The sequence below is a fragment of the Protopterus annectens genome, chromosome 1.part2, assembly GCF_019279795.1.
Source record: "Protopterus annectens isolate FY-2018-M chromosome 1.part2, PAN1.0, whole genome shotgun sequence".
NCBI lineage: Eukaryota > Metazoa > Chordata > Ceratodontiformes > Protopteridae > Protopterus > Protopterus annectens.
The window spans coordinates 1,174,087,776-1,174,108,737 of NC_056727.1; the positions used below are offsets into that span (position 1 = coordinate 1,174,087,776).

Consider the following 20,962-nt stretch of genomic DNA (forward strand, 5'->3'; position numbering starts at 1 on the left):
TGTCAACTGCTTGGAGCACAGACACAAAGCATTGGTTTCAGAGAGAGAGTGGTGGTGGACTTGGTGTGGACACTGTGCTGAGGATTTAACTCTGCAGCTCTGCCAGTGGGGAGCCTTACTGGGGACCTGGGGAGAGAGAAACCCAGACCCCAGGCTGTGTTCCTTGTGTGCTCTTAAGGGGAAATTGTGCTTGATGCAGAGAGGTGTTCATCTGGAAATACTGTGTGTATCCATTTGTATTTGAAGTGAACATCCCTCTCCAGTGTCAGTGGTGAGGATTTAGGCTCTTTCGATTACTGGTCCAGAGTAGGTGATGACATTTGTTGAGAAAAGGGTATGGGGCTCTATCAGCCATTGAATGTGCATTATGTCCTTGGCATCATCCCAACAATGAAGGATATATGATGGAGGTGTAAGATACCCTCTTAGTGGGGGATAAGCAACCCATGTCACCATGGGAGCTGCTGTGCTTCCCCCCAGATATGCATGCTCATATACACACGTGATAAGGTTATCACATTTCAAGACTTAAGTTCTTGCATCACTGCTCATCCTCTGAAGGATTGTGGCACTTAACTGTCCTGGTCCACCCCTTTCCTCCCAGGGTAGATAATCAGCTGCTATTCCATGTGGTCAGTCTGGTCACTTGGGCCATAGTCAGGGTTTTTTTGTCACTCTGTACCAATGAAGATGGTTCAAATCCTGGCATTTATTAGTTGTGGCTTTGTGATCATTTGTATGCAAGTGGTACTTAGAATGGAATATTGTGTGGAAGTGTGCTGTTCTGTTAGATAAGTACTTTCATGTCCACCAGGCTAGGATAGCGATGTTTTTTTTTGTTTTTGTTTTTTCGTTCACATTTTCTTCGGTAGTGATGTGATTCAGACATATTAACACCTTTGTAAACTACCATCTGTTTAAAGCAGATGTTGGTGTTGTCTATTCTGACAAACAGTGGTACATAGCAATGTAGTGCCGTTTTTGAAGTAAAGAAGGTTGTGAGATTGTCCATCCTTCCTTTCCTAGATAAATGTATAGAAGCTGGAGTCCATTTGCCGAGTCTTTGTTTCACTCACTTTCAGAATGACTGTGGTGGTAGGCTGAGTTTTCAGTATTTATGACCAAGTCTCTCTAAATAGCTTTGTGACATAAAGAAATAAGTTTCTGCAAATTATTTTAAAATGGCTTAAGTGTAGTATAATGCAGATAGTTTTTTAATTTTTCTTATGGGTCTGCTTTGTATTAGAGTTTAGATTGCATAATGCATCGTAAAACAAGTGTTTGCCAGCCCAACTTTCTGTGCTGAAGTTGTTTAAAGTTTGCTGATTCTAAAAACTTTTATGTACTTTTTTGTTCTTTGTACAGCATGGTGGTGTTTTCTAATGGCTCCCTGCTGGTGACTCAAGTAAGACCAAAAAATACTGGTGTCTACAAGTGTATTGGACAAGGATCTAAAGGAAAGCCGTTAGTTCTCGAAGCATCTTTACACTTAGCGGGTAAGAAAAGCATCTTTAGTCTTTCATCAAAATGCTGCTTTACAGCAACTTCATTGTCTGTCAGGGAGACTGTAGCAGTGGTAATAGAACACATTAAGAATGGCATTTTACTGTAATCAGCCTAGTCCTCTTTTTTACCACTTGCAGAGATGGTTTAATGCAGTATTTGGCTATTAATTTTTTTTCTTAAGAATCTATTTCATAAGGAATGCCTTGTTATTGAAGGTAAGAAACATGGAGGACATTTCTTGCATGTTTGGGATGATGACCATGTTGAGTTTTGGCACTGTGCTACAAGACGAGTTGAAAATCCCAATGAGGTCACTAGATATAATCTTGAATGTTTCAGCATAAATACAGTGAGACAATGTGCAGCTGAAAGTTAGGGATTTTAGCATCAATGTGAGATGGTGGGGATAGTAAAGGCGACTATAGACAGAAAAAAGAATTGCATTTTCAACTACAAGGGGAGTAATGCAACCATCCATGTGAACAGACCAATTTACAACTGAAATTAGTCTGCAGTTATTGGTAAGCATTTTCCATTTGGTGACAAGATGATTCCTACATGCTTCACCTTTCCATCCAGCTTTATAACTCTCTCAATGCTGAGATTACATGGTTTCTTGGTGTCTGGTCCTTGACAGTGCAAGTACGTGTCACAGTACATATCAAGGAAGGGTTTTTGTCCACTTTAAGGCAAGGGTGCCCCTTTTATATGTCCCCTGTGCAACTACTGACAGGAGTTTCTGAAATGAATGAAGCTGCCAGAAAGCCTTCCATTCATCACATTACTCTTCTGAGTGAAAGAGGCTCTTCATCTGGGCTGAAAACTAAACCATTCCGTGTCAGCGTTTTAACTTGCAGGTGGTCATGACCTATCTGTCACCAGTTTGACTTGGGTCTTCATTATTCCACAGTCACAGTGCACATCTTTGGCATCACCACATTTCATAACTTTGTTGAATTCAGAAAAGTGAACTAGTACTGGTTGATTGTTTTTTTTAAAGGAATTTAGCATTTTTTCCCAGTTTTATATTAAAAAAAACTGTTCATCAGAGATTGAACTTTGACAGATCTTGACTGTAAGTTCTGACTACAATCCATTCGGACAGAGAGGCTTGGCAGCTTTAGAGTTCTCCTGTTGGGAGATGATTTGTTATTGATCTTGACACATACTCTTTAAGATCTTTGTGCCACAGACCCTTATTTGAAGAGACTCTGGTGTCCCTTAGGGCTCACCCATGTATTTCCTTCTCACAGTACTTCAGCCAGTCCATTCACCTCCATGTGTTTGGTTGAAGGGAAAAGACCTTCACACTTTTGTGCACTGTCATTTCAGGTTTTATCTGATAAAAATCCAGTTGTTTCAACAGGAAGAGTAGTCTGTTGTCTCCTTTGCCCCAAATGAAAAGGTGTTTCACTGGATAAGGATCCCCGATCCAGATGGACTGGATTTTTCATCAATCAGGCAATTAACCTTTCACTAGAAAGTGCTGTAGTCAAATGCCACTGCAGCAGGAGCGTTGAACTTCTGCATTCATGACACACATGATTTCAGTGGACATTGTGCTGAACTGAAGTTCCAGGAGTTGGGTCTCCTTCGACACCTCACCATGTCAGAACTGGGCTTTCTAAGGTCTTGCCTTTTGTTCTTCCTCCAGCTCTAACCTAGGTAGGAATAACATTACTGCTTGTTAGCCTTCTCAGCAGTTTGTCACTGCATATGTTCTTTGAAGAAAGATGTAAATTTGCTCTTGTCATTTCATTTGCTCTGAGAAGCCTGTCTGCAGTGTGTGGTTGTTACCTTTTATCCCACTTCTCATGTACCATTCCATCCACTATCTGTAGATGGATTTTTTGTAAGTCATACATGAATCTAGTTCTACAGTCTTTTTGTGCAGTCTAAGTTGTATTCACTCAGTTCATGGATCAGCTTGGGAAAGTATAGGTGTTAAGTGGCCCTCCTAGTCTGTTGCTTTGCATCCAGATATGCTGATGTTCATCGTGCATACAGCTGCAGTAATCACAGATGGGTTTTCTGCTGTCAGGCGGGTCCTCGGTCGGCCAAATTCCAAAGTCTAGGTCCGGCGTCGGCTGTTGTCGCTTTCTCTCCTGACGTCAGTGAGGCAGGGGTATATAAGACACAGCCGACGCCATGTTCTTCAGTCTTTTTTGCCGCGCGGTGCCCGAAGCAGAAGCAGTTCGCAAGTGCCGGTCGGCCAGCTCCTGAATTTACGAAAAATTGGAAACCGAAGTCTTCATTAAAGCTAAGTACCCCGTTGGGGAAACTTTTCTTGCCTCAGACCGATGTCAGAAAAAGTTGACAATTGTATTTCTTGTGGGAAGCAAATACCGCATAAGGATTTCCATTCCCTCTGCATACCTTGTTTAGGCCCAGACCACGACGTCTCGGGCTGTCGCTTTTGCGCTACTTTCAATAAACTCACTATTAAGTGTCGGGCGGAGTTCGCCCAACACTTTTTTGGTAAAGCCTTTGATTATAAAATGTCGTCGGAGACTCCGACTACCGTTTTGTCCAAAAAACGCAAGGACAAGGACCGACACGTGAGGTCCGTGGTCCCCACCGACACCACGCCAAAACCGGCTACACGTGGTCCGGTTCTCAGCGAGATGCCTATGCAGTCCCTGACTACCGACGACACTTCTTTGGCGGTGTCTTCTGTAACCGAGACCGCAGGTACCTCGGCCCTTACCCAGACTGCAACCACCGAAGCCACTGTGAGTGTTGAGCCTCCTAATGTGGACAGGTCCACTTCCACCCATGGTGTCTTTAGACCCTCATCTTCCTTTTCCATTAAGGCCTTTACTAAATCCAAATCAGCCAGGCATCCCAAGAGGCCTGTTGCACAGGGCCCATCTCCAGGCCCCATGCCTAAAAAGCAGATGCTTAAAATGGCTGAGGATTTAATTACTCTTATCAGGGTTCCCAGCCCCCTCCAGACAAGAGACCCAGAGTGGAGGAAGATTCTCCCTCTTCTGATCAGGGCTCCATTTTTCAGAACATTCTGATGTAGAGGAACACTCTTACTCCCCTTTTGAAGATTCGGATGCAGAGCAGTCCATTCCTTCTGTATCTCCTCCTGAGGATTTTTCCTTTGGGGAAACCTTGCACACTTTGAGGGAACACTTCCATTGGGAAGGCCAAGACTTTTCTGATTCCAAGAAAAGACTTAGGGAATTTCTTTTGTTACCTCAACACAGACCTCTGGAGATACCTCCTGTCTTGGACATACTTGATGATGTTTATTCGGAGGCTTGCCTTAATCCGGATTTCCTGCTTCCTGCCCCAGTCAAGCCTGATAGGTACTACAGAGTTCCTAACTCTCACCAATTTCTCTACAAAAGCCATAATGCTGACCCTGAAACCATTTCTCAAGGCCCCAAGGGAATGAAGGCCTCTACTGCTAAGAATCCACTACATTCCGAAAGAGAGTCAAGATCCTTAGAAAGGTGGGGTAAAAAGGTATATACCTCGGCCACCCTAGTCATGAGGGCCTTAAATTGTCAGTTTCATATGCTTAAATATCAGCAGTTTCTGTTATCACAATTAAGGAATAAAATGTCTCAACCTGAACAACCAGATTTGAAGGAGTTGCAGGATATGATGCATAGTGCAGAACAAGTGGGTAAACACACCTTACAATGTGGCTATGATGCCCTGGAGGCCTCAAGTAGAGCTGCTGTTACAGGATCAGTCATTCGTAGACATGCCTGGCTTAGGGAACACAGCTTGCCTGATCATGTGAAAGCTAAACTTCTAGATGCTCCTTTACAAAAGGATGTGCTGTTTGGTACTAATGCTGAGGAGATATTACGGAAAATGGAAGAAAAAGCCAAATCTATGCAAACTGTCAAAGCTTTTCTACAGGTTCAACCACCACGTTTTAGCAGAAATTGGCCTTCTAAAAACTGGTCCTTTCCAGCCTCGGACAAGCCCCAAAGAGGTAGATACAGGCGCACAAGGGGCAGAGGACAATCACAAGGATCATATAGAGGCAGGCAATGGCAACCTCCAGCACCAAGAGGTGGCGAAGACAGTGCACAACAATACAGGAAACAAACCCAATGACTCCTTCCTTTCCATGCCAAGCAAGTCTCAGCTGGCAGCACCCTTGGGAGGAAAGCTGGCATTATTTACAAGAAATTGGCATATTGTCACAACAGACAAATGGATCCTGGACGTTATAAACAGAGGCTACAGATTTCATTTCCACACTCTACCAAAAATGAGAGGCATGCCAAACCTGCCACACAATCAAAGGGCAGAGGCACAACTACAAATTTCAAAGCTCATAGACATGAGAGCTATTCAAGAGGTACCTACTCACGAACAAGGTCAAGGTTTTTATTCCAGACTATTTCTGGTGCCAAGGAAAGGAACCGACTGGAGACCCATTTTGGACTTATCCATCCTAAACACATTCTTACTCGTACCAAAATTCAAGATGCTCACATTACAGCAGCTTCTTCCCATGCTGGGCAAGGAGTTTTGGCTGGTAACATTGGACCTCAAGGAGGCATACCTGCATGTCCCAATCAGACAAAGCTGCAGAAGATACCTCAGATTTCTTGCAGGTTCAATCCACTATCAATTCTCTGCATTGCCCTTTGGCTTATCTACTGCGCCCAGAGTATTCACGAAATGCCTGGCATCAGTAATTGCCTACTGCAGACTTCAAGGGATACAAATTTACCCTTATTTGGACGACTGTCTGATCCAAGTGAACAGCAAGCACATACTTCTGGAACATCTGGCTTATGTAACACGGTTACTGCATTCTCTGGGATACACAATCAGCAAAGAGAAATCCAGGCTAACACCATCTCAGAAAATAACTTTCCTGGGTGCCAACTTGGACACAAACACCCAGATGGCCTATCTTACGCCAGAAAAACAGGGGCAACTAACTCAGTACTTCAAAATACTAGCAAAATGTACCAGGCTTACTGCAAGGAAAATCCTGCAGGCTCTGGGCTTCATGGCATCTTGCATTCTTTTAATCCCAGGTGCAAAGTTGCATATGAGGAAACTTCAATGGTACCTAAAAAACCTATGGTCTCAACACAGCCACAGTTTGGAAACAATAATACCAATAATTCCATGTTTGCAAAAGGAATTTCTATAGTGGGCCCAAGCATGTCAAACAAACACAGGTCTCCCATTCTGCAAGCCTCAAGCAAATCAAGTCATCACAACAGACGCCTCAGATTACGCCTGGGGGGTGCACATGACAGACAGGTGCATTCAGGGCAAATGGTCCCAAAAGGAAAAGCACCTTCACATCAATCAAAAAGAAATGCTAGCAGTGATAAATGCAATTACAGCTTTCAAGGACCTCCTGCATCCAGGACAATTACTGATAAGAACAGACAACACCACAGTAATGTGGTACATAAACAAACAAGGAGGAACACATTCATACCCCCTGTGCAGACTAGCCATGACACTTTGGAACTTGGCTCTGGAATGGCAAATCGAACTTCAAGCACAGTACTTGCCAGGTTTGGAAAACACGCTGGCAGACAATCTAAGCAGAAATATGACAGATCCACACGAATGGAAGTTGCATCCTCAAGTGTTTGCAAAGATAATCCAAGCGTGGGGGAGGCCAGACATAGATCTCTTTGCCTCCCACAGGAATCGTCAATTGGAAAAGTTTTGTTCAAGGACCTTTCATCCAAAGGCCTGGAGAGTGGACGCCCTTTCATTCAGTTGGACAGCATGGACAGTTTACGCTTTCCCACCTTTGCCTCTTCTGCCCAAGGTGCTCTTGAAAGCAAGAGCAGACAGACCGAAGATGATACTGATTGCTCCAGACTGACCAAGGCAACACTGGTACCCACTCCTGAGGAGCCTAACACATACTCCTCCCTGGTCCCTACCTCTAATGCCTCTTCTGCTGACTCAGCACAGCTACGAAACTCTTCACAGTCAGCTGAAAACACTCAATCTCGCTGCATGGAAAATTCCTTAACACTACAACAGACCCTACTCCCCAAAGAGGTGCAGGATGTCATTTTGGAGGCCAGAAGGCCATCTACTAGAAAGGCTTACTCCGCAAAATGGAAACGGTTTTGCTCTTGGAATGAGAAAAAAGGCCAGGACCCTAGAAAACTGAATTTGCCTCAGGTATTACAGTATCTAGCTGAGCTGCTGAACAGTGGACTTTCATTTTCCTCCATAAAATCCATGCCTCAGCCATTTCTGCAGAATTCAACACGGATCCACCCTTATTCTCTCACCCACTCTTAAGACAGTTCCTCAGAGGGGCTAAGAATATAAGATCACCAAGGAAACAACCAATACCAGCCTGGGATCTTAATTACATTCTAGAAAAATTAACATTGCCTCCCTTTGAACCAGCTGCCTTAACAGATTTGCAATATTTGTCCTGGAAAACAGCTTTCCTTCTGGCCATTACCTCAGCTCGTAGGGTTTCGGAACTACAAGCCCTCATGGCTGTGCAGCCCTTTCTCATCTTCCATCAGGACAGGGTTTCCCTTCGAACCAACCCGTCATTTATGCCTAAAGTGGTATCCAGGGTAGCTTTAAATCAAGCCATACACTTACCTACCTTTTACCCCAATCCTCAAAACAAAGGGGAAAGGCTGCTACACTCCTTAGACATCCATAGGCAGCTACGTTATTATTTGGACAGAACAAAGCCCTTCAGGAAATCAGAACAACTTTTTGTGTCCTATGCTGTAGGGGCTCAAGGGAAGCCAGTTACCAAACAGACAATTTCAAAATGGATAGGCCACTGCATACGGTTTTGTTATTCCTATCATGGAAAATCTGTCCCTACAGGCATCAGATCCCACTCCACCAGGGCCACAGCTACCTCTACAGCCTTCCTCAGAGGAGTTCCTACCAAAGATATTTTGGAGGCAGCCACTTGGAGTTCTGTGCATACCTTCACAAAACACTACCACCTGCCTTTATATTCCAAAACTAGAGCAGGCTTTGCCACTGCTGTGTTGCAGGGCATTCTGGCTCATCCCAGTTCCACCTAGTGCCTACCACCCTGTGCGTAGCTTTGGGATTCTACCCATCTGTGATTACTGCAGCTGTATGCACGATGAGCATAGTACAGTTTTGTACCTACCATAAATGTAGATGTTCGAGTGCTAATACAGCTGCAGTACAGTTTTCCTCCCTCCTTCCCTCTTGGTAAAGGCCTAGGGCCTAACCCTTTCATACAACCTGATTGGGTTATCCTTCTATGGTATATTTGCTTGCAACTACTGATTTTGGATTATATTGCATTGCATGTATATAAATATAATTTATGTATTGCCTTCCTTCTGGGGGCACTTGACATCTGGGGCAAGAAAGACTGAAGAACATGGCGTCGGCTGTGTCTTATATACCCCTGCCTCACTGACGTCAGGAGAGAAAGCGACAACAACCGACGACGGACCTAGACTTTGGAATTCGGCCGACCGAGGACCCGCCTGACGGCAGAAAACCCATCTGTGATTACTGCAGCTGTATTAGCACTCGAACATCTACATTTATGGTAGGTACAAAACTGTACTGTAGGAAGCGTGCATGTTACTGTATGAGGGAGCAAGACAAGATGTGGAATTGTGCAAAGTTTGGGATACAAGTAGTAGTAGTAACAGATTTTGGATGAAATTGTATACCTCTGCAGTTCTAGCATTTTGGGGCCTTGAGTTGCAAGACTCATGTTTTGAATTACAAGGAGCATGTCTTCAAGCAACTCCAAGGTGATTGTGGGAGCGTAATGCAAAACTTGGAGTGCTTCTATCTTCAGCCTAGTCTACACTGATTTACAAATGGAAAAATATACCTTAAATGTGTGTGTACGTTAAGCAGGGCTGTTACTACCGAGTTAGTCATCAGGAGATGTTCTTGGTTAAAGACTCAGTCCCTGTCTGAGCAGGTTAAGATGCAACCTAGATAGGGAATTGCTCTTTAGGCCCCTTTCTACAATGCTTCCAAAGGATTGGAAGACAAACGGAAAACCATGTGAAGCACATGTTGCAAACCTCCTTCCAAAATGCAGCAGAAGCTACCTATGCAAATAAGGGCTTTACTACTAGAGGCAGGTCAAAGGTAAGCGCCAAGGAAAGAGTACAGTGGGAACAAAGAAGAAAATGGCAGTAAGAAGTTGGAGAGCGTTCTGGGGAACTCAAGAGCTCAGGCTGCACAAAGGACCAGCTGCAACTCTACTAGCTTCCTCCATTTCTTCTCCTGCAACCCCCATTTGCTGTGCTTTGGTTTAGCTACTGAGCCTAGAGTTTTTTTAACAGATGTCTGACCCCAGTGGTAGCACATGGCAAGGACCAAGAACATCCATGTTTACCTTTACTTGTATGATTGCCTGAAACAGGCATTGGAGTATAAGACTGTTTCAAGCAGAAGTCCAGCCTCTGGACATCCAGCAATTGTCTTCTTGGGCATTATTGGATGCCAGTAAAGTAAAGCTTGCCTATCACAGGGGAAGTTAACACATGTTGTGAACCTGCTATTGTGTGTCACTTGTGTAAGCCAGCCATACAGGCATAGAAACATGAATTGAGGCTAATTAACCCCCCTGCCTCCTGAAGTTTCTTAAGACAAACTGAGAGGCTCTTGTCACAAATCTTCAGCTGAGACCATACATTGTATGATTTGCAGGGCCTCAGAAACAGTACAATTTACAAAGAATACAAAAGTTATTCATTAGATGGGCTATGCACTGTTAGTACCACACAGCTGTCTACAGACGCTGAATTTATTTCAAATGTATTTAAAAAAATGGTATTTTATTGGCCAGTTTTTATTCATATTGGGTCTAACAAAGTGCTATATTTTTGTATCCGTGCACCTTATTACATCAGAGAATGAATTGTCTGAACAGGAGCTTTCCAGTTATCGTAGGATCATAGGAGATTACTAGGCTATCGACCCAGAGGTCATTTTAAGCCTACCCATTTCAACCCAACGTAATATTGTAGAAGTACTAGTCATTACCAAAGATTGCATTTAGTGATGATTGCCCATGTCTAGGAGGGTTCTGGGCACTATCCCCAGTAAGAATTTACGGTACCCATCCACTCATCCAGGTTCCTCTTGAACAGTGTCATAGAGGTACTCTGTTTCACATGAATTGGTAGCCTGTTCCAAAGATGTTGCAGTCACTGGGAGATAAATCTGTCCTTCCAGCATGTAGTATTTAAGTTGCAAGCCATATTTAAGTCCCTGGAATGGGTAGCCCTAGACCCATTTGATTTATGGGTCTGCAGGAAGTTCATTAGGTCTGTGTCGTGGGTTGCTCTGTAAGCCAGGCATAAGTCTCCCCTAAGAAGTCTATATGATATGGAGTGTAGTGATGGACTTTAGTCGGTCTGTGTCAGGAACATGCTGGAGGCCCTTAATCTCCTTTGTTGGAAACCTCTGAGGTGTGTCTGATTACTGCAGGTGCTTAGTATGGTACATACCGGATGGGGCATTGTATTCAATTATGGACCTAGTAAGTGTCGAGTATAGGGGGTTATAACTACTTTTGCTTTCGAGGTGATGCCTTTACTAATCAAGTGAGCTACATGGAAAGCTTTCCTTACAAAGATAGACATATGGTGGTCAACGTTAAGGTCGCGGTCAATCTGGGATCCCAGGTCCCTTACCAGTTCATGGGTACGTATGGTATTGTTGTTGATTTGATAGTGTGAAGGGACGTGCTGAAGGAAATGATGATGCATTTCTTTGCATTCAGTACGAGACTGTGACTAATACACCAGTCGTTGGTCTGTGTGAGACCCTCCTGGAGTATACTGACATTATTTGGGGATTCAATGATTGCACCTAGTTTGCAGTCTGTAAACTTGGTCAGTCACAACACTTTAGTTTTGACCTGAACCAAACAGGTTTCCCAGCACTGACCCCTGTGACAACCCACTGGTACCAAGTCCACTGGTTCATGTGGAGTCACCCACTTTGATAGGGTGTGTCTGGTTTGTGAGCCAGTTGGCAACCCATCTTACAATGAAGGGGTTTACATTCAGTTTGCCAAGTTTATTGGTAATGCCTGATGTGGGAATGTGTTGAAAGCCTTTGCCAAGTCCGAGGTATGCTGTGTGCGCCGATTTGCCTTCATCAGTTGCCCTGGTCACGCTTTTAAAGAAATCTGTCAGATTTAACAGGCAGGATCTGCCCTTCATGTAGCCGAATTGGGTAGCATCTAGGGTTTGGAGATCACCTATGTCTTTTTTATGAGGTCCATAATAATACGTTCCATGACCTTCCCCAGGATGAGACCATGTTCTTTGCTTTGGACAGGGTTTTGAGGACCTGTTCTTATCATATGTAAGGTGGGGGAGGGTTTGTTGTAAGTTAGGGGGGGATAAGGGAGTGAAAATTTCACCAAATCTATCCACTAGCAGGTCTGCTATCTTTGTGGGGTCAGTGTGTGTAATACTGTTGACCACCTGTTCTTTACATGCTTAGGTCCTACCCTTTAGGTTACATACGTGGCTGTAAAAGACCTTATGGTCATCCTTGGCAGTACTTGCTTAGGTTTCTGTCAAAGGAGCTCTTGGAGGATTTGACAAGTTGCCTTATTTGCCTGTTAAGGCTGAAGAGGGTCATTTTCCATTGTTGGGTCCTTGTCTTTGCTTTCTTGGACAGCAACCTTTTGTGTTTATTGTAGTGTGTGTTGATGCTGGAAGTCTACCATGGCAGCTTGATTTTTCTTGGGACTCTGGCTTTGATTCTATCTGGTATAGCCAAATTTATACCCTTATGCAAGTGATTGTACAGGGTATTAGTGTAAGCTTCAGTGCAGTTGCCACTTTCAGCTTGGAATACATTTACACCTTAATCTAGGAGAGGGTATAGTTTGCCTTGGTTAAGTTTTTTTAGTCTGATTTCACCCTTTCTGAGTTCTGGTGTTACTGCCAGCTGGAAGGTAACTGATTTCTGGTTAGTTTTAACTAATGAGGGTCCAACAGTTGCAGCAGTGCACCTGTTTGACATGTTGGTGAGGACTAGATGTAGAATGTTTGCTCCTCTTGGGATGTGGACAATTTGTTCCAGGGTATTTGAATTCACAAAGTCAAGGAACTTATGTGCTAGTGTGGGCTAGAGTAGGTTTCCCACTTGATGGGATAATTGAAATTCCCCATAGTCAGTGTGCTCAGTAAAATTTGTATTGTCTTCACTTGGGTTAAGTAGGCTTCATTGGTGTCGTGACCCATGGAGGGGGATCTGTAACTGGCTAGGATTTGAATGGGGTATTACCCACTATAACCTGGACCTGGAGTAACTCCATGGAGTTGTCCAGTATAACTAGACGGGAGGTGAATTTCTTTAATATGGATTGAAATACTTCCTCTTTTGATTTTCACACTCATTTTGCGGTCTAACAGTGTGGAAGGCATTGTAATTTTGCAGGGCTGGGGTACTCTGAGGCCTTAAACCAGGTTTCTGTGATTGCACAGATAACTACATCTGATAGAAGTGTTTCTAGGGAGTGCAGTTTTTGGTTTAAGCTCCTAGCATTTGGTAGCGTGACCCTGATTTTGTTCTGATTCGTTAATTTCATGTTGGTAATGTTTTTTCGAGACCTTGCCTAAAAAAGGCACTGTGGGTGAGGCAAGAGCCTTTGCAAGCAGCCGAAAGCCTAGGGGTACCAGGTGCAGACAGTCTCTGGCAAAGCAGCGAGGTTTGTCGACCACAGCTTCCCAGGCAGACAGGAACTGTGGATCCCCTTGGACTGACACCAAAAACTAAGCCAATTATTGAAATCGATCATTTTTTGCTAATACTGTGGCATCATTGTAGGTGAGAGTAGTATGCTGCTCAAGGCTAGGGACATACCTGCCTGGGGGACATACTCGGAGAGCTCGACCATGTCTATCTATCTTTATATAGTCCAGCGAGGTACATCTCTGGTCATTCATGAACTATGACAGAGTCATAATGGTACTTGTTGCTGAAAGACTTGAGTTGCATGCATGATTTGGCAAACCCTGACACTGGGCAGGCAGCTGACCCTGACTTCCTCTTTGTCCAACCTGGTGAGTGGGACATTGTGTGTCTCACTGTTGAGTCTATAATGATGAGAAAACTTGCTTTTTGAGTGTTATGCTTTATGGGCTTGTTGGGCGAGACACTGGTGTTGGTATGTGCCATGGGTGCTTTGGAGACTGTATTAGCTGTGGCAGATTTGTGTTTTGGAGGTCTGTGGTGGTTTGGTAAGTTTTTCGAGAGATCACCTGTGCATGTGAATTTACATGTTTGATGCGTACTTTGTTTCAGTAATGGTATGTGTATGAGTAGCAGTACTATGTAAATATGTAGTGGTGGGCGAGTTGACCGCCTTCTCCGTGTTACTGTTTTGAGTGAGAGAGAGTATGGATTCTAGATTCTTCCTGTAAATACATCTCTTGCATGCTATACTAGATTGTGTTAGTAGAGGATTGTCTGTCTACATGAGACCCTAGTCAACAAGGTTGGCAGGAAAAACAAGGGTAGTCCAATTGTCCATAATGCTAGGTTGAAGACTGTTGTCACTAGGGGTGACTTTTTCAGAAACTATTACAGAGGAGCTCAGTGAATGGATATTTCTGCCTAGGTTTAAGGGAAAATGTTGAATTTAACCGTCCTGCTTTGGCGCACAATTGAGCGTCAGTGCCTAGTGCTGCGGGACGTGCAAACAAGCAGATCTGCTCAGAAGCAGGGCCTAAATACCAGAAGCTAAACCACAAAAAAAAGCCTCAAACAAAATTCAAAAGGGCCAATGAGGATGCTTATTCCAAGCCCTAGACTGGCCTTCCTTTCTAGTCAGGTCCCAATCAACATAATTGTCTCACGAAAGTGTAGATAGGCCCTTCCAATCCAAGATGGCCTGAAAAATGTGCTCAGAACAAACAAACCACTACAAACAGTTACAGAAGCAGCAGGCCTGGATCTGAAGTATGCTACAGCTACTAGCTACCTTAGTTTCAGTGGGAAACAATAGAGAATGTTTAACACAGCAGAAAAATAGCAGTGAGACACTGAAAAAACTTTTAACATAGCAGAAAATCAGCCAGGCATCTCTAAAGAATGATTTTAAACATTTAACAGGTCAGTTAAGTACTGCTTGGCGGGAAAACCAGAGCAGCCAAAACAGCTTTAAAACAATGAAAAAATATAAGTAAATACTTAACAGTGGAAACGTCAAAAAAGCTTGCTAAACAGTGAAAACAGCAAGAAAATTTGATTTGAGGCACAGTGTAGTAAGCAATTGCAGTATAACAGTGTAATTTAGTACACGGTAAATACAGTATAAAAGTAGGTGGCAGGCAATAAAGTGCAGTAAATAGTAAAAATAAGCAAAAAAAAAAAAAGGCAACTTATGTTTTTTGGAAGCTCAGAAGCCTCAAGTCATCTGGCATTTCAGCTCAGAGTAGTGGCTGGTAGCCCACCTCATTTCAGCTCCGTACAAACAAGCAGAAACCTGCTCAGATATAAGACCTGTGCAACAAGTGTGGGTAGCCTACTACTGTTTTGTGATATTTCACAGTCAATTAAAATGTATGCATACCTCACTTTGCAGTGTTTCAAAGTGGCAATAATCTACATAATCATGCATTTTAGTTATCAGCTATGAGTGGCAAAATTGTGTGCCACAGTGCTGTGTACAAGATGGCATAATTTCTTTGTCTGTAGACCACAGCGTTTGCAGATATTAATTCTGACATGAAAATATAGCTAATATATACACCCTTTGCTTGCATATACCATTCCATCTTCCCTTTACCACACTCCATTTCTTCATAATTAATGTAAATATGAAAAGTACCTCATATTTTCATAACTTCTTGCAAACACTTCTGCACTGAGTGTCCTACAGACCCTGTCTGCTTTTAGGTGGGGCCTTAGTCCATCAAATACAACCTACCATTCCTGTGATGTAGGATCATAGGAGATTGCTAGGCTATCGACCCAGAGGTCATTTTAAGCTAGCCATTTCATCCAATTGTAATATCATAGAAATGCTAGTCAGTACCCAAGATTGCATTTAATGACGACTGCCCGTGTCCAGGAGTGTTGTGGGCTGTATCCCCAGTAAAAAATGTATGGTACCCCATCCACACTCATCCAGGTTCCTCTTGAACACTGTCATAGAGGTGCTGTGTTTCACATGAATTGGTAGCCTGTTCCAGAGACGTGGCAGTCACTGGGAGATAAATCTGTCCCTTCAGCATGTCCTGTTTAAGGTGCAGGCCATATTTAGGTCCCCTGGAACGGGTAGCCATAGTCAGTTTGATTTATGGATATGCTGACTGTTAGAATATTAATATTTAGTGTGTGTACTTCAAGTCCATGTATGTGCTTTTTATACACGTGTGTTGCATTATTTTTCTTGCACCATCTGCTTGTGCAGGTCCTCTTGACTTGACAGTATCACATTCCATTTTTCTTTATTACTTCAGATATGTAAAATATTGTAACCTCTTACAAAAACATAATTTTTGTTTCTAATGCATAGTGCTTGCTTGCATAGCCACCCCCATCCTTAGTGTAATACTGTATCTTATTTATTAATGCAGATGTGAGACATACTTCCTGAAGTTAAGTAACTTTGCTTCTTATCTCTTAAACAGTATGTTGTTGTTAGTGTGAATATTAGAATAATGTTAATATTAGTATAGGATGCATCAAAGTAGCTGGTTATGTCTAACCGAGTTTCTCTTACCAAAGAATGTTTAGTGTTATTTCACCCACTGCTTTCCTAGAACCCTCAGACTGACAGTATCACACTCAATTCTTTATTAATGTAAATATGAGAAAATGTTTCATATTTTTCATAAGTTTGCTGACACAGTAACTGAAGACTTGTACATCCAACAGTGGTGATCACAGTGGATGGACTCCTATGTTCTCTTAGGCTGCAGATGTCACACTGATCTATAATGCATGCCCTACGGTTCATACTCCCTGCATGACACAGCATTGCTGCAATATTTGCCTGAAATGTAGAATGTTCTTCATTCCACATTGCTGCAGTCCTAACTATTGGGTAGTCCGCTGTCCAGTCGGCCCGAATACCAAAGTATATGGCTGACGTCGGTCAGGGCGCATTAGACTGACGTCAGTACGTCAGGGTACTAATGCGCATGACCAACGTCATATCCTCAGTCTTTTTTGCCGCATGGTCCGATGCAGAAGCAATTTTGCGAGTGCAGGTTGGCGTTCTGAAAGTTTCTGAAGTCAGACTTTCAGACCGAATCAAAGTTGGCTAAGTACCCTGTTGGGGAATATTTTGGTTTTTTCTTGCCTCAGTATTTAACCGGATGTCAGAAAAAGTGAATAACTGTATTTCTTGTGGGAAACAGATACCTCATAGGGATTATCATACTTTGTGTATACCTTGTTTAGGGCCTGAGCACGACGTTGTTGGATGCCGCTCTTGTGCTAGATTTAACAAACGCACTATTAAGAGAAGGTTAGACTGTGCCAGGTTAGTGTTTGGGAAGCGTAGTAATTATAAAATGCCGTCGGATGCTCCGACGCCCGCTTCGGCCAAAAAGCGCAAGGATAAAGCAGCAAAGCCTAGAGTGGAAGAACCGACAGTCCCAGACGTCGGTTCTTTAGAAGGCTCAGTGGAGCCGGAGGTTCTGCCAGGAGTTTCTTTGGAGTTTCAGGGAGAGACTTTACTGTTACAGGATGTATCCTCTCAGGAAGTAGGCCAGGCTGAGGGGGCTTCTCAGGTGGCTGTTCTTCCCTCTCGTCCTAAGGTGGTTAGAGCCTCCCCTTCTGTTTCCAAGGCTTCTTTGAGAGGCAGGCCAAGTTTAGCTTCAGTGGGGGTTTCTCCTAGTGCTTCAGGGTCTTTGCCTAAGAAACATATGTTTAAAATGGCAGAGGATTTGATTACTATGATAAGAGGTTCTATGCCCCCTCCTGATAAGAGGCCTAGGGTGGAACCAGAGTTTGAGAGTTTTGAGCAATGTTCGGAGGCTTCTGAGTCTTCGGCTAAAGACTTGCAGGAGTATCCTCCTTATTCTGATTCTGATGTGGATGATTCTACTCCTTCAGCTTCTCCTCCTGAGGATTTTTCATTTTCAGAGACTCTGCATTCCATGAGGGAGCATTTTAAATGGGAAGGTCAAGATTTCTCTGATTCCAGGAAGAGGCTTAGGGAATTCCTGTTTTTACCCCAGCATAGGCCTTTAGCTATACCTCCTGTTCTGAATGTGGTGGAAGATGTGTTTGCAGAGGCTTCCCTGAATCCTGATTCTTTGCCTCCTGCCCCAGTTAAACCGGATAGGTACTATAGGGTGCCTGACGCTCATAAGTATCTTTTTAAGAGTCCTAGGGCAGACCCGGAAACTGTCTCTCAGGGGCCTAAAGGTGTGAAGGCCTCAGTTGTTAAAAATCCTGTCCCTCCTGATAAAGAGGCAAGGGCTTTGGATAGATGGGGAAAGAAAGTGTATACTTCTTCCACTTTAGCCATGAGGGCGTTGAATTGTCAGTTTCACATGTTAAAATATCAGAATTATCTCCTTTCACAGTTGAAATCTAAGGTGGATGCTCTGGCGGAAGGTATTGAGTGTAAAGAGTTGCAGGATTTAGTTCATGTGTCTGAACAGGTGGGTAAACATTCCTTGCAGTGTGGTTTTGATGCTGTGCAGGCCTCCTCGAGGGTGGCTGCCACTGGTTCTGTTCTTCGTAGGCACGCCTGGTTGAGAGATCAGAATTTAGCTGAGCATGTTAAAACAAGGATTTTGGATGCTCCTTTACAGTCTGATGTGTTGTTTGGTTCACCTGTGGAAGCAGTTTTAAAGAAAATGGAGGACAAGGCTAAGTCTATGCAAACTGTTAAGGATTTTTTGCAGGTGCAGCCTCCGAAGTTTAGTAGAAATTGGCCTACTAAGGGATGGACTTATCCTGCTTATGATTCCCAGTCTAGGGGTAGGTCTAGACGTGGTAGGGGCAGAGCTCAGGGTTCTTTCAGGCCTAGGACAGGGAGTTCCCCTGCTCAGACTTCTGGTGAGGGCAGGGGTCAGTCCTTTCGTAAGCAGACCCAATGACCTGCCTTTTCAGCTGCCAGTTCATTCTCGCCTGGCAGCACCTTTGGGAGGAAGGCTGTCTCTTTTCAAAGAAAATTGGGATTTAATTACCCAAGACAGATGGGTTCTGGATATCATTCACCACGGTTACAGGTTTTATTTCCATACCTTGCCTCCTTTCAAAGGCATGCCAGACATTCCTCCTCTACAAAGAACAGAGGCTCACAAGCAAATTTCTCTGTTGCTCCAAATAGGGGCCATTCAGCCAGTTCCTGTGCCAGAAAGGGGCCTAGGATTTTATTCTCGCCTGTTCCTAGTACCGAAGAAGGGGAACACGTGGAGACCAATTTTGGATTTATCTATCCTCAACACTTATCTGGACATTCCCAAGTTCAAAATGTTGACGTTACAACAGCTTTTACCTCTGCTGGGCAAAGATCACTGGATGGTAACTTTAGATCTCAAGGAAGCTTACCTTCATGTGCCTATAAGACTAACTTGCAGAAAGTATCTGCGTTTTCGAGCTGGGAATTCTCATTATCAGTTCTCTGCATTGCCCTTTGGCTTATCTACTGCGCCCAGAGTATTCACAAAGGTTCTGGCTCCAGTGATAGCTTACTTCAGGCTAAAAGGAATTCAAATCTATCCTTACTTGGACGACTGCCTGATTCTGGCTCAAGAAAAGGATGACCTTCTACAGCATTTGGAATATGTCATAGCAGTGCTAAGATGCCTAGGGTATTCTGTGAACGAAATAAAGTCCAGTCTAGTACCCTCTCAAGACATGTGCTTTCTGGGTGTGAGACTGAATACAGCAGCCCAGATGGCCTTTTTAACCCCGGACAAACAAAAGAATCTTTCCAGTTACTTCCATCAACTATCTCTTCAGTCCGGGCTGACTGCAAGGACAGTCCTTCAAGCCTTAGGGTTCATGGCATCTTGTATTCTGGTGCTTCCCAATGCCAAACTGCATATGAGGAAGCTGCAATGGTAACTCAAAAATGTATGGACACAGCACTGCCAGGATTTGGACACTGTCATTCAAATAATACCTTGCATTCAAACGGAATTTTTGTGGTGGGCTCAGGAATGTCACCTAAACAAGGGACTCTCTGTGACCCGGCCAGAGGCGAGTCAGATTCTAACGACAGATGCCTCAGACATTGCTTGGGGAGCTCATCTAAATGGAAAGTGGATACAAGACAAGTGGCCTGCCAGACTACAGCATCTACATATCAACATGAAAGAGATGTTAGCAGTCCAGTTTGCATTAATGGCTTTCAAGGAATTACTTCTTCCAGGGCAGGTGTTGATTCTAACAGACAACACAACTGTCATGTGGTACATCAACAAACAAGGGGAACACATTCTTACCCATTGTGCAGGCAAGCAATGATTTTATGGGAGACTGCGCTCAGCTTGCAACTAACTCTTCAGGCAAGGTTTCTGCCGGGAGCACAGAACTCCTTAGCAGATGTGTTAAGCAGACAAATCATGGATCCCCACGAGTGGAAACTGGATCTTCATGTATTTCAAAATTGACAGTGTCATGGGGAACTCCAGACATAGATCTGTTCGCTTCTCCACTAAACCACCAGCTGCCAAAGTTTTGCACAAAGAGGTTTCATCACACAGCTTGGAAAGTGGATGCTCTTTCTTTCATTTGGAAAAATCTTCATGTGTATGCTTTTCCACCTCTGCCTCTTCTTCCAAAGGTGCTTCTAAAGGTCAGACAAGACAAGCCAAGGATGATTTTAATAGCTCCAGATTGGCCTCTGCAGCACTGGTACCCATTACTGAGGAGTCTGGTAAGGAAGCCTCCATGGCCTTTACCCTTGATTCCACACCTGTTGTCTCAGAGGGACGGTCACCTGCTCAATGTCAAGCTTCATTCTCTTCATCTAACAGCCTGGCATATTCTGTTTTGAAAGACAGCAGGTCTCAACTTCCTCAACAAGTTTTAAATGTGATTATGGAAGCCAGAAGACCTAGTACAAGGAAAGTGTACGCAGAAAAATGGAAGAGATTTTTGTTTTGGAGTGCAGCAAACAATTTGGAGATTTCTGAGCCTAATTTGAGTGTGGCTCTTCAATATCTTACTGAGTTATTGGACAAAGGTTTGTCTTTCTCTTCCATTAAGATTCATGCTGCAGCAATTTCAGCTCACTATGATTGTGACCCACCATTGTTTTCGCATCCTTTGTTCAAGCAATTTCTTAGAGGGGCAAAGAATATAAGACCGCCACGTAGAGCTCCTACTCCTGCTTGGGATCTCAATTTTGTGTTGGAGAAACTTACTCTACAACCTTTTGAGCCTGCGGCTACTGCTGAATTGAAATACTTGTCTTGAAGACTGCTTTTTGTTGGCCATTACTTCTGCAAGAAGGGTTTCTGAGTTGCAGGCCCTTATGGCGGTAGAGCCTTTTTGATTTTTCATA

At 43.6% G+C, this 20,962-nt stretch overlaps 1 protein-coding gene across 1 annotated transcript in view; it reads left to right on the forward strand.

Annotated features, from left to right (window-relative positions):
• Positions 1-20,962, forward strand: part of PTK7 (protein tyrosine kinase 7 (inactive)) — a 2,009,558-nt gene that overhangs the window by 1,194,149 nt on the left and 794,447 nt on the right. Inside the window, exon 6 of the mRNA XM_044060033.1 lies at positions 1,366-1,496. Within this exon, the coding sequence (XP_043915968.1) occupies positions 1,366-1,496 (131 nt within the window). The remainder of the gene's footprint in view (positions 1-1,365; positions 1,497-20,962) is intronic.